Raw genomic sequence first — 13,911 nt, 5'->3', positions numbered from 1 at the left:
ATTTGATATCTTGGTGTGAAACATCTCTTAAAGTCTGAGTGTGAAATTTGGATGTTAGATGTGTAACAAATCCAGATGTCTCTGGATTTGATAGCTGAGTGTCAAACATCCCTCCAATTAACTGCAGTGATCCTGATTCTCTAGGGACACTTGGGTGTGTCACACTGTATCTGATCTCTCAGTACCATGAGGTGACAGCTTTGGGTTTCTGGCTGGGATGATGAATGGATTTGCTCCTTTGCTGAACTGGCTTTGGCTCTGAAAGCAAAGGATATATACAAGAAAGATGTGGGGCCCACTGCCTGTACAGAGTACCAAGCATCCATTTTACACTAATTACATCCTAACCCGTTTTATTCTCCAAACATTCCCATGAATTCCCGCCAAACTCCCAGTTCCTGTCACTCGTTTGCTCAGGAGTAATTTACAGCGGTCATTACGCACGTTTTGGGAGGGTGGAAGACTCCACGCAGTAACGGAGGGAAGGCGCAAACTCAGGGGTGGCCGGATTTCATCTCGGGTTGTGTACATGTGTGTGTGGGGGGTGGTTCCCAGGATATTGTCTCTGGCTACGAGCATTCCTTTGGATTTAGTCTCTGGGCTTTAGGGGGTACTGGGACTTTGCCTAGCGGGACATCTGCAATCCATATCTGGATATAGGGATCCCACAGGATTGGTTCCTGTCGTTAATCTCTTTGCCACTAAGAACATTGTTTCCCGTTTTCTGCTTCTAAACCAAGTTGAAATAAACGTACTGACTGAAAATGAAATTCTTTGTAAGCTATGGCTTTTCTTGCGCCATGCGAATGCGAGACCTTTGATCAGATATTAAGTTGGGAGAACAGCTTTGTGTAAATGCTGAGCTGGTGCTGTAGAGGTGAGGGTGAGAAGGAGGGTTTGGGGGACGGCCGCCGTCCCGTACCCCCCTGGGCTTCTGTGCGGCAGGTTGCACATTGAAACCTGCCGACTGGGGAACGCCAGAGGCTGTGTTCTGGCTGCTGCAACAGAGCGTTTCGGCGCAAAGGTAATCACACTGAGTTAGGATGCTCTGGCCGGCGACTGGGAGTTCTGTCGTTTGCTGTGTTTGTCGGTGACTGGCCGGAGACGGGACCCTTGCTGCCCGTGTCTGCACTCCGGTGACCACATATGCTCCAGTTCAGGGATAGCACTTCGCCGGGAAAGCGGACCTCCGTCAGCTTTTCGGGGAGTCGGTGTCGGGTTAACAGGCTGTGGGTTCTGTCAGCGGGCGCGGGAATCTTGACGGTGCCGGAAACCCCGAAGTGAAAGTACATCCACCGCCGCCCCTGTGCCCCGAGCGCTCTCTAGTACCCAGTCTGGGGTCCGCTTCGGGATGTCCCGTCAGATAGCGGTGGCGAGTCCAGTGTGGTGGGACTGACCTGGCCGCCCACCGCCAGTGTTAACTACGAGCAAGTCCGCTCCATCCTGGCCCCCCCCACCTACTCCCTTGTAGGGTGGTTGTTACGCTCCGGTGAGTGGGGCTGGGAAACCCTTGCCCTCTCTCCACGACCTTGCCCCTAGAGTGGAGGGCTGCGCGCTCGCTGGTGCCAGCTCGCCGGACTGAAGAGGGGAAAGACCTTCCTACCTTGTTTCAATTCCGTAACCCTGGGCGGGAGAAAGTCTTAAGCGGGCGGGAAGGGGATTTGGGTGGGGTAGAGTATGCCTCCACCCTCGGGATATGCCAGGAGCTCCGCCGTAGGCTCAGCTATTTCTGTCTTCGCCAGGACCCGCCGGCCGGCGCCGGGACAAGCTCGCCCACGGGAGCCGCAGCGATCAGGGAGTAGAGCCAAGATGCGAGACTCCCCGGCCCGCAGGGTCGTAGCGGCGACTACTACGCTCCTGCTGATATGCTCGACTGTCAAGGTAAGAGCATGTTATCAACACCCCCCCCCCCCCACCACCCCTGGGGGCCACCGCAAGGCACGATCCCAACCCGGCCAGAGGCTCCGACTCTCAGAAACTCGCTTCTGTTGGTCCTGAAGCAAAGTGATTGAGATAGCCCTCGTTTCACAGGGTGACCACGATATCTCCGTGAATTGGAGGGATTCTGTATCGTCGGTGTAATCTGACGTTACCTAGTGCGGTTCCTCGTTCACAGATTCCAACACTCGCTTTCCTCCAGTAGTTTGTTTTATTTGTCAAGATTCAGTCTCCGGTTTTTCTGTTCTCTACGGTAATTGATAACCACTTTTGGCGTATTGAACGTGTGAGGGAGTTTTTGCACATTTCCTACATTGCATATTTCCTACATTGCACTTGGTCTGGGTTCGAGACATGGTCCTAATATGCACGAGTTTATTGCTTAGCCCTTCATTAGTTTGAAGGAAACTTGGATAACAACATCGTTGAAGATATGTTTTTAATTTAAGTTTTAGTGAGTATTAATAAAATTACAAGCGTCTTCAACTTCGAAGGGGGCCACACAAACGCATCGTGTCCGTTCCATGCTGGAAGAACTCCGTGGGTCCCAGCAGCATTGGTGGGAGGGAAGAAATTGTCAACTTGTCAACGTTTCATGTCAAAACAGGACAGAGTAGAAATGTTGAATTATATGCGACGTGTAAAAACACTTGAAATTTATTCTCACTGAATATATTTAAATAAATCAACCATATGTGCTGCTAGATGTATTTAATATCTCGACTGACCCATTGCAGGTGCATCAGTTAACACAACTTGAGGGCTTTTTTAAAGCTCTCTTTGCAGTAGACACATTATTAGTTATGATGCAGCAAATGCTGAGTTTTAAGTTCATTGTCGTTGGTCATGATCTAGCACATTAGTAAAGAATGTAAACTCAACAAACGGGCAATGTTTGAACCAGGTAGAAATGTTTGTCTCCGTTCTATTGTGACACCTTGTTCTTGGTAAACATGACAGCCGTACAGATTTCACGGTTTAAAATGACCTTGTACTTTTTTTTGTTATATAGTCAGGCTCATTAATCACACATTAATGGTCCATAGTCATATAACAAAAGCCTCTGCGTGTGTTAATAGTCTATTCAGAATAGGTGAGAATGAGCTGATTAGCCAGTGTTCCTAGTTTAATAGTCCGGCAAGGCTGCACGAATCCCTAATGTGGCTGCTGTCAGCTGCCTTCAGCTTTGTATTTCAGGAATGTTCCAGTGGAACTAGAGAGTCACCGGTACAAAGTCTTAGAGTGGCAAATTGTCACATCTGTTTCTGAATTTTCAAGACTATTCTGATGACTAAAGTTTCTTTTAAAGTGCACTGATGGAATAAAACATTCAGTTTAGTGGGCAGTCTGACTATTTCCATCATCATTCATCATATTGTGAAGATTTTAGTTCGCTTGTCTATTAACATGCTGGATCATATAGTAACATTCCAATTTTTTGACAGGCAATTTGCAAAGATCAGTAAGTAATAATAACAGGGGTAGGCCATTCAGCCCCTCATTCAGTAAGCTTGCTCCATTATTCAATAAGATTGTGGCTTTTACCTCAGCACCACTTCTCTGCCCCAGCCACAGATCCCTTGATTCCACAAATACTTAAAAATCTAATAATTTCTATAATGAATGCACTTAGTGAAGAAGTCTCCACACGCCTCTTGGTTAGAGAATTCTGAAGATTAACTATCCTACATATGAAAAAAAAATCTCATCTGCATCACATCAACAAATTTGATGTGTTTTGCTTGAATTTCCAGCATCTGCAGAATTCCTCGTGTTCATCTGCATCTGCAGCCTTTCTTGTGTGTATTCTCATTTTTGTCCTGATTAGCTAATTCCTAATTTGAGACCATGAATCTTGATTGTAAATCCCCCCCCCCCCCAGTCATGGCAGCATCATCTCTGCACAATAATCTCCATAAGAATGTAATGTTAGCATGCATTTTGAGAGGAGAAGAATATAAATGCAAAGATATAATGCTGAGGATTTCTAAGGTATTGGTCAGACTGCACTTGGAGTATTGTGAGCAGATTTGGGCCCTTTTTCTGAGAAGGGATGTTCTGGCATTGGAGGGATCTGGAGGAGTTTCATAAGAATGATCCTGTGAGTGAAAGAGTTAATGTATCAGGAGTGTTTGATGGCTCTGGGCCTGTACTCACTGGAAGTTAGAATATTGAGAGTCTCAATGAAACCTATCCAATATTGACTGAACATTCAGAGGATATTTCATAGAATGGGGGAATCTAGGACCAGAGGGCACGAGCCTCAGAATAGTAGGATGTCCCTTTAGAACAGAGATAAGGAGGAATTTCTTTACCAAGAGGTTGGTGATTCTGTGGAATTCATTGTCACAAAATGCTGTGGAAGCCAAAACATTGGGTATATTTAAGGCAGAGGTTGATAGATTCTTGATTAGTATGGGTGTCAAAAGTTACAAGGAGAAGGCAGAAGGATAATAACTCAGCCATGATGGAATGGTGGAGCAAACTCAATGGGCTTAATGGCCTAATTCTACTCCTTCATTTGATTGTCCCATTTCCAAATATTCTAGCAGTGACAACATTGCATTGTCTTGGTAGGCATCCATTAGTCTTGCGAGACCATGGATCTGCACCTGGAAAATCTTCACTCTCCAGGGCACAGGCCTGGGCAAGGTTATATGGAAGACCAGCAGTTGCCCATGCTGCAAGTCTCCCCTCTCCATGACACCAATGCTGTCCAAGGGAAGGGCATTAGGGGACCCATACAGCTTGGTACCAGTGTCGTCACAGAGCAATGTGTGATTAAGTGCCTTGCTCAAGGACACAACACGTTGCCTTGGCTGGGGCTCGAACTCATGACATTCAGCTAGTCCAATGCCTTAACCACTTGGCCACATGCCCACATTGCACTGTGTGTAGCTGCAGAAACCCTAGACACTGAAATTCCTTCTTTAAACCTTTATGCCCCCACCCCACCACTGACCTCCTCTTCTGTCTTTTAAGAATTTGTTTGGAACCTCCCTCTTTGACTCACCTTCATGTCTCCTGCCTGAACATTCCCTCTGTGGCTCAATGTCAAAGTATGCCTGATAGTTGGTTCTGGAAGACACTTTGGGAAGGTTCCAATGTTATATTTATGTTTGCTGAAAACACCATTATCATTAGCCAAATAAACTGTGGTGAGTCATTATATAGGAGAGAGATTGAAAATCTGGCTGAGTTTCATTTCAGAGGATCTGTCCTGGGTCCACACATAAGTGCCATTATAAAGAAAGCATGGCAGTGCCTTTACCACCTTAGAAGTTTGCAAGATTTGGCATGCCATCTAAAACTTTGATAAGCTTCTATAGATGTGTGGTAGAGAGTATATTGACTGGTTGCTTCATGACCTAGTATGGAAACAACAATGCCCTTGAATGGAAAATCCTACATCCTCCATCATGGGTAAAGCCCTCCCACCACTTGTGACAGCACATCTACATGGAGAGCTGTCACATGAGAGCAGCATCCATCATCAAGGACCCCCACCATCCATGCTATGCTCTCTTCTCGCTGCAGCCATCATTAAAGAGGTGCAGGAGCATCAAGACCCACACCATCAGGTTCAGGAACCATTATTATCCTTCAAACATCAGGCTCTTGAACTTCACCCATCTTCACTCACCAGAATACTGACGTGTTCCCACAATGTATGGAGACACTTTCTAGGACTCTTTGTCTGCTATTCTTGATATTTATGGTTATTACTGTATTTTTTTTCTCAGCTCATGTTGGTAAAGCCTAAGGTAAGGACATAGCCAAACACACTCATTTCTCAATTGCTAGGAACTTTTGGACTATTCTAGTGGTGTTTAGTATTGTGGCTTTCTGGAGATTTACATAAATATTGCTGTGTAGCCTTAATTGCTGAATGCTATTGTGTAATGACTATGGGATTATGCAGTTGCAGATATTACTATTGGGACAATGTATACCCTGTTCATGTTCCATAGTCTTTCAATTTCCTCTTTTAATTCAACATATTTCTGGCATTTTTTATTTATTGATTTCTATATGTTATGTTTGTTTGGAATGCTATATTTATTTGTTCTTGCATGTTTATCCTGTAAGATTATATCTGGATGGTTATTATGGATTGTCCTATCTGTAATAATAAATCAATTGTCCTATCTATAATAATAAATTTATCGTAATATAATTTGCTGACCTCTGACTTGTATTTATAATAAAGTATGGTGTCTTTTATGAGTTTGTTTATTAAAGCAAGACTTTGGTGAATGAAATTTTCCATTTGTTTGTGTCTGTGTAAGTAATCAGACTGAGTTAAACTGCTGCAGGATCCTATAATGTGTTGGATTGTTTCTGGTTTCTATTGGTATTTTGTGCATTTATCAATTTGAATTTGTTAGTCTTTTATTGTGTATTTTTGATTTTTTTTTGTTAACCACCTGGTTCTGAAGAGCTACAAGCAACCCCTGTTTCTGAGAAGAGATCTCCAACTCTGAGCTAAGCATTCAACATGTAGTCTGCACAGATCACAGGGACATCTCCCATGGAGGGTCATTCTCTTCTATTGGTTAACTTTTCCTTCGGTAGTGATAATTACGTGATTTTTCTGGGTAGTGCTTTAATTTAAGTTTAGTGGTATGTACTTCTCAGATAGCATATGCTCGTGTGGAGAGCTGAATCCTGTTTTTGTTGATGAGAGTATACCCTTAAAAGTCTTAACTGACATTTGTGCAGTTTCTTATGTCCGTCATTCCACTTCCTCCTCCTGCCCTAGATAATGTTAATTTAAACATGTTCAAGTGTACATGGTGTTTTCTAAAATTTGTTATTTCATTTCTTATTCTTCTTTCTAAATTTTCCAGATCAGCTTCAAACCAAGATAGTATGCCAAAAGCGAAAGTGTTTATTGACTATTGAGCTCTGTTTGGCTGATTTTCTTAAATCATGAAGTAAATTCTGTCAAGTTTTCCCTTTATTGCACTGATCTATTTTCTTTGCTTGTTGATATCAGAGATGTGTATATGTTTCATATTGATCCATCAGTTGTATTGTATCCTGATGTTCTGTTTTATATTTTACTAGCTCTATTGCACCTTTCTTTATTTTTATTGCTTTGCACTTATGTAGTTCTAGTTTATTTTTATATTGTTAGGATGTAGTTGTACTATTTTAAATAATTGCTTTAGCTTTACTATAGAAGGGGAGTATAATTTTAAATCATCCATGTATAGAAGGTATGTCAAGGTATAAGTTGTTTGGTTGTCTCTGATTTGATACCCAATTTTCATCTGATTCAGTAGATTAGAGAGTGAGTTTAAAGCTAGACAAAACCATAGTGGGCTTGGAAAGCCACCCTGGAAAATGTCTCCCTTTATTTTGATGATGGTGTTTGTTTTTTTTTTGGTTGTTAATAGATTATATTGCACCAATGTTTCATCTGGTGTTGCAGGAATTTCACAAGTGTTGGGTGTGGGACAGAACCAAATATTATATGGTGGTCAATATAGCAACATGAAAGATTTCTACTTTTCTGCCAGGCTTGACTTAGAATTTCAGAACCTATTACCCATTGTTCTTTACATCCTTTTATACCCTTATGGCATTCTTTATGCTCTTCTGTAAGTATCTTGTGGTTATCTAAGTAAATAGAGATTAGTTGTGAGATGCATGATGTTATAATTTTAGGTATAGTTTGTAAACAAGTAATAGGATGATATTTTGATGTGTCATTTGTAGTTTCTCTTTTAGGTAAGAGATATATTTTACCTTCTGTCAAAAATGTGGACATTTTTTCCAGGATTTTTAAGAAAATTGTTGATATGTATTAATAGGTACAGATAAAGAGAAGTAAATTTTTTATACCAATTATTATGAAAATTATCACTGCCAGTACTTTGCCAGTTGTGGGTATTTTTTTTATAGCCACTTTTAGTATTTTCATTGTAACTTTAAGGTATTTGCATTTCATCAATTGTATGAGTGTGTTCTTTCCCCTCCATAATCCAGATTGCTTCTTGATTGTTGGTCACCCCATTTGACCAGACATTAGACCAATCTTCATTATCTTTGTGCTTGTTGGTAATTCTGTGCTAGAGTTGTTGGTGGCATTTTGGCACGCTGAATTTAGTTTCAATGTCCTGTATAAACTTTTTTCACTGTTCCTGAACTAATAATTCTGATTTCTTCGCCTGATGCATTTCATGTATATTTAGTCTGGCTTTGTATGCACTGAGCTTTTGTTTTAGTGTATCTATAAATTCTATGATGCTTTTGTTAAATTGATCATATCTTGTATGGACCTTATTTCCTTAGGTTTTCTCTTAACTTTCTTGCTTGGTTTATCCATTTTATACTCCATTAGGTGGGTATTTCTGCTTTTAAGGTTTCAATTTTTTTCTTATTCTCTTCTGCCATTTTGGTGTTCTCACTTCATTACTCAGTTTTGTGTTTCTATTAATGAGTGCCTCCATTTTGAAGCCATTGCGCTGCATTGGTGTTTATAGTTCTTCAAATGTTTGAAGTTTTCCTAAATATTGTTATAACATATTGTTGAGAGTATTAATAACTTATGCACCTGTCTATGATGTGATTTGTTTTGGTATGTAGGGTCTTTTTTTATTGGGTTAGTGCCCATATTAGTATGGTGTTAAATGTTTGGATAATTTTGCCTGTAAGCTCAGCTTCGTCATCAACTTTCTGTGGAGGTTCTACATCTGCATTAAGTCTATTACCGTCAGGTTGTGGAGTAGTTGTTGAAGTAATTCTATCATCATCAGCTCTTCCAGGGGGTGGCACCTTCATTGGTTTTGTGTATATTAGCATAGTTGTGGTCTTAAGATCTTAATATTATCATTTGTTTCTTTGTATTTACTGTGAATGCCCTCAAGAAAATGAATCTCAGGGTTTTATGTGGTGACATATATATACATTGACAATAAACTTACTTTGAACTTTGAATCTTTTTCCTAAGAACAGAGGTATTTTGACAGGTATAGAATGTCATTTGTGTTGGTAGATGCCAAAAAATGTACAAAAAAGGCTCAAAGACAAATAAAAATACACCCTATAAGCTTTCTTACACAAAATAACAGACATGCCATTTATTCCTACTCGGGTGACTTCAGCAGCTAAATTTATTACCTTTTGATCCTCCCTTGATAAAATAACATCCATATAATTTTAAATCCACTCATTTGTATCATCTTCGGTGTTAATTTACTCTCTTCCCATGAAAATATTGAGGCTGAAGTAATTTGCACCTTGACACCAAGGCAACTCTCTCCTATTACTGTTCGAACACCTTGTTCACCATTCCACTCTATTTAAGTCCAACATTTAAAGTACATTTAATATCAAAATATGTATTTGTTACCATATTCTTTTTCAGATGAATTGAGATTCATTTACTTTTAGAGATCTAAGGAGAAATGATTAATTATCCAGGGGCATAAACAGTAGAACACTCCAACTGAGCAGATGATAAGAGTATGTTTTCTTCAGTGAGGAAGAATTAATTTTAGGGGTGGGGCTATGGTGGATGGGATCAGAGCCAGGCATAAACTGGCCTCAGTCTCACATTCACAAACCACTTGTACAAAGGGTGGAAAACATATTTAATTTTCTTCCTTCCTGCCACGATAGCCCCGATGATGGTACAATGTTATCTGTTTGGTGAAATAAAGCATTGGGAGATTTTGAACATTGAATTCTACTTCTGTTCATTGCTCTTGAATTATGAAGTTGCCATTAGAGGCCTCTATTATAGTTGTCACTGTGACTTTGACAGGAACAAATGGATGATACACGAGCACAAGTCAACAGAGAAATCTCCAGCAACAATCTTCTGGAAGTAGCTGTTATGTTTTGTAACTCCATAAGCTAATCAAAAGAAAAACACTGGAGCTGGTAAAACATGGCTACTTAGTTTCTTTTTTTTAGTGAGGCGTACACATAGGACATGGTGGCATAATGACATGTGCCATTCACATTCTTCTTACATATAGAACAAAATGAATTTTGTAAACAAAGAATGCTTAATCTAACAATACAGTACATTTACAATATCACTCAAATATTCCTGAAATATGAAATATACCACACTACACTTCTCTCTGCTTAAATAGATAGATAGATATACTTTATTGAGCCTGAGGGAAATTGGGTTTTGTTACATCCGCACCAACCAAGAATAGAGCATAAATATAGCAATACAAAAACCACAAACAATCTAACAACACAATCCAAACTATGCCAGATGGAAATAAGTCCAGGACCAGCCTATTGGCTCAGGGTATCTGACCCTCCACGGGAGGAGCTGCCAAGTTTGATGGCCACAGGCAGGAACAACCTCCCGTGACGACCAGTGTTGTAACTCGGTGGAATATGGCTGGAGTCCAACAACAAAAAGTTTAATATCCGGTCTACATACACGTTCCTCGATTGTAATATGACCCGGATTGCACCATCCGTTGTTAACCAGAACAGTATGCACCAACTCCTTTACGCTTACCGCTCTCAGTGCACCTCCGGTCAGCCTGAATGGTCTGGAAGCCGTTCATGGAAAAGTTTTGATCGGGTATGTCCTTGTGCAGCCCCGTTCCAGTGAAACACATAACACTGCACTCCCGAAATGTTCTCTGACTCCTGGCTATCGTCGTGAACTCGTCCATTTTATTACCCACCAGACTCCTCTTCTCCATAAGTCTCTGTTGTCTCGACCCGGTCCTCTTTCCTCGCCTTTGTGATCCCCCTTTGCATCCTCTTGTGTTTTCCTCCAGACTTCAGCAGGGGTGTCCGCCGTTCCATTCACTAAACCGGCCAGCATAAGCGCAATCAGCTGGTCTCTGGAATAAACAATATGACCATGCTTCTGCCCCGCTAATGAGATGTGTCGGAATGTAACTATTTCCAGCGCTAAAAGCCCAAATAAAACTCTCTCTACCAGCATGTTAGAGAGGGTGCAGCTTCAACTTGTTACTGTGGGGAAAAAAAAAAATACAAAAAACAACGTAAGTTAAAAAAGTAAGAAGAAAAACGTAAGAATTAGTCGGAACGGCTGTAACAGGCTGCATGCACGACTGGCGCATGCGCACTTTATCGATAAACTACAACTCAATATAGAATGCATCCAAACTCAAATGTGTAGGTTTCCTCCGCCATCTGAAGGTAGAGCGTTCCTATGAAACGGTTCGTAAGCCAAAATGTCGTAAAGCGAAGAAGCAATTACCATTTATTTATATGGGAAAATTTTGTGAGCGTTCGCAGACCCAAAAATAATCTACCAAATCATGCCAAATAACACATAAAACCTAAAATAACAGTAACATATAGTAAAAGCAGGAATGATATGATAAATACACAGCCTATATAAAGTAGAAATACTTTTCCACAATCATTACTGAACTGTTCTTTGTAGCGAAAATCTCACGCAAGCGCCGTCAGCGGAAAATCTCACGCAAGCGCTGTTGGCAAAAACTCTCTCTCCAGTAACCTTTAAGCTATGAAGCTGCCAGATCATACCAAATAACACGTAAAAATACACAGCCGATATAAAGTAGAACTAATATATGTACAGTGTAGTATCACTTACTGGAATTGGGACAGCACTGAGCACACTGATGATGGTGTGTTAGGCTGAGTCAGAGTTTGGCTGGTGCAGTGGCCCCCACCCTGCAGGCTGCTGAGTGATACATTGCCACGAAGCATGCAGGGGTCCAGTGGTAGCCGGGAGGCACACAGCACATCTTTAAGAAAAAAGCAGAAACAAATATGCTAATTAATTAGGTGCCGCTCGGCACGTAATTGTTGGCCCAGATCAGTGCCGATTTCCGATTGCGTCATCTCTGATCTGGGCCGACAATTGCATGTCGGGCGGCAACTAGTTAATTAGCATGTTTATTTCGGCTTTTTTCTTAAAGATGTGTTGTGTGCCTCCCGGCTACCGTTGCATTCTCCGCGAATCGGTATCTGTCCGTGGGTTGGGGTGGTGGGACACTGAGGTGTCATCTCGCCGTCGTCTGTTTCCATTAGAGCAGGCAGATCGTCGTCTTCTATCTCTGCCCGCCTCGATGTCGAAGGTCGAGGTTCGTCATCTGCTGTGGCTGATGTGGAAGGCTTGCTTGACTGCTGAGTCTCGCGCATTTTTCTATCATAACAGTTCTTTGTAAGGACTCAAACCATCCTGCAAATATCTCCTAAACCGACATACCCTTTCAAAATTGAAGTCGTACTTTATCATTACTCATTCGGTTTCGATTGTTATCCTTTTTTCTTCCAATTGCATCAGCTCTTCATCTGTCAGTTCTTGGTCATGAGATGCCAAGACCTCTTCAACATCATGTTCGTCAGCTTCCACAAGCCAAACTCACGTTGTCCTTACTTCGTTCACCATGATCAAAATGCTTAATTATGTCTAGTTTTACGCTAAGTGTAACACCCTTACGAGCTCTTTTAGGCTTTTCCGATACCTTAGTACTCATCTTGCAAATGGCTGCTCACAGGCACGTGTTCAAGCAATGCCGGCAAGAATCTGGGGAGAGCGGCTGCTCGGAGCACGTGCTGCCTTCTATCGCGCGCTGATTTTTTTTCGTAACAGTGAAAACACTTTCTGAAAGCGAAAACAGGATACTAATGTAGGTTTTTTGTAACAGTGAGGTTTCATAAAGCGAACGTTGGAAAAGCGGGGGACACCCGTATTGTTCTCTTGTGGAGGAATTCTTACTCTTGTGGGATAACAGCTTTCTTGATGAGGGGGGAAGTCACTCTTGGCAGGTGAGACTTGCAGCTGTGAAACTGTGTCAGGTTCTGGGGCCTCCTCTGTGGCCATTGTAGGAGTTGACTGTAGGTCTGCAGGAACTGGGTCTGATAGCTCTGGCTACCTTTCTTCTCTAATAGTCAACTTTGCTCTTGGAGTTGCTGCTGTTCCTACTTACTCAGGGAGGTGATACTGAGGGACCAGGTGATGTGAACTCTTGGGAACCTGGTTCACTTATCTGTCTCTACGGAGGAGTCATGTATGTACAGAGGGGATGTTTCATCTGCACCTTCCCAAAGTCCACAATCATGTTTTCTTCATATTCAGACTTAGGTTGTTATTCTCACACCGGTCTACCAGCCACTCCGCTTCCTCTCTATACTCCAACTCATCATTGTTGCTGATGACACCAACCACAGTTGTATCATCCGCAAACTTGATGACACAGTTTGACCCGGATCCTGCGACACAGTTATGCATTAGCAGTGTGAACTGCAGCGGGCTGAGCACACAGCACAGGGGAGCACCAGTCTTCAGTGTAATGGGACTACAGATGTTGCGCCAGTGTTTTGCAGAATGGGACTACAGATTCTATTGACCTGTGGCTCTGACATCAATTGCTATGAAGTGCTTCGAGCGATTGGTTATGGCACACATCAACCACAGCCCACCGGTCAACCTCGACGCTTTGCAATTCGCCTACTGGAGCAACAGGTCAACGGCAGATGCCATCTCTCTGGCCTTACATTCTTCCTTAGAACACCTGGAGAATAAAGACCCATATGTAAGGCTCCTTCTCATTGACTACAGCTCTGCCTTTAATGCCATCATTCCAAATAAACTGATTCCTAAGCTCCAGAACCTGGGCCTTAGCACTCAGATCTGCAGGTGGATCTTCAATTTCCTCACAGACAGGACCCAGGCTGTAAAAATAAGGGACAAGCTCTCCTCTACAATCACTCTGAGCACCGGTGCCCCACAAGGCTGTGTACTCAGCCCCCTGCTGTACTCACTGTACACCCATGATTATGTAGCCAGGTTTCCATCACACTCAATATATAAGTTTGCTGATAACACCACAATTGTAGGCCATATCTTGGGTAATGATGAGTTTGAGTACAGAGAGGAAATTAAGAACCTGGTGGCATGGTGCGAAGATAATAACCTATTCCTCAACGTCAGCAAGATGAAGGAATTGGTTGTTGACTTCAGAAGGAGTAGCGGACCGCACG

At 42.1% G+C, this 13,911-nt stretch overlaps 1 protein-coding gene across 1 annotated transcript in view; it reads left to right on the top strand.

Annotated features, from left to right (window-relative positions):
- Positions 1-1,780: 1,780 nt before the first annotated feature.
- LOC140197774 (ADAMTS-like protein 1) overlaps positions 1,781-13,911 on the top strand; it is a 568,572-nt gene continuing 556,441 nt past the window's right edge. Inside the window, exon 1 of the mRNA XM_072258217.1 lies at positions 1,781-1,881. Coding sequence (XP_072114318.1) covers positions 1,810-1,881 — 72 coding nt within the window. The 5' untranslated portion in view covers positions 1,781-1,809. The remainder of the gene's footprint in view (positions 1,882-13,911) is intronic.

Source organism: Mobula birostris, chromosome 5 (genome assembly GCF_030028105.1).
Source record: "Mobula birostris isolate sMobBir1 chromosome 5, sMobBir1.hap1, whole genome shotgun sequence".
Lineage (NCBI taxonomy): Eukaryota > Metazoa > Chordata > Chondrichthyes > Myliobatiformes > Myliobatidae > Mobula > Mobula birostris.
Note: the sequence above shows the minus strand (reverse complement) of the source record. Positions and strands in the feature narration are given on the sequence as shown.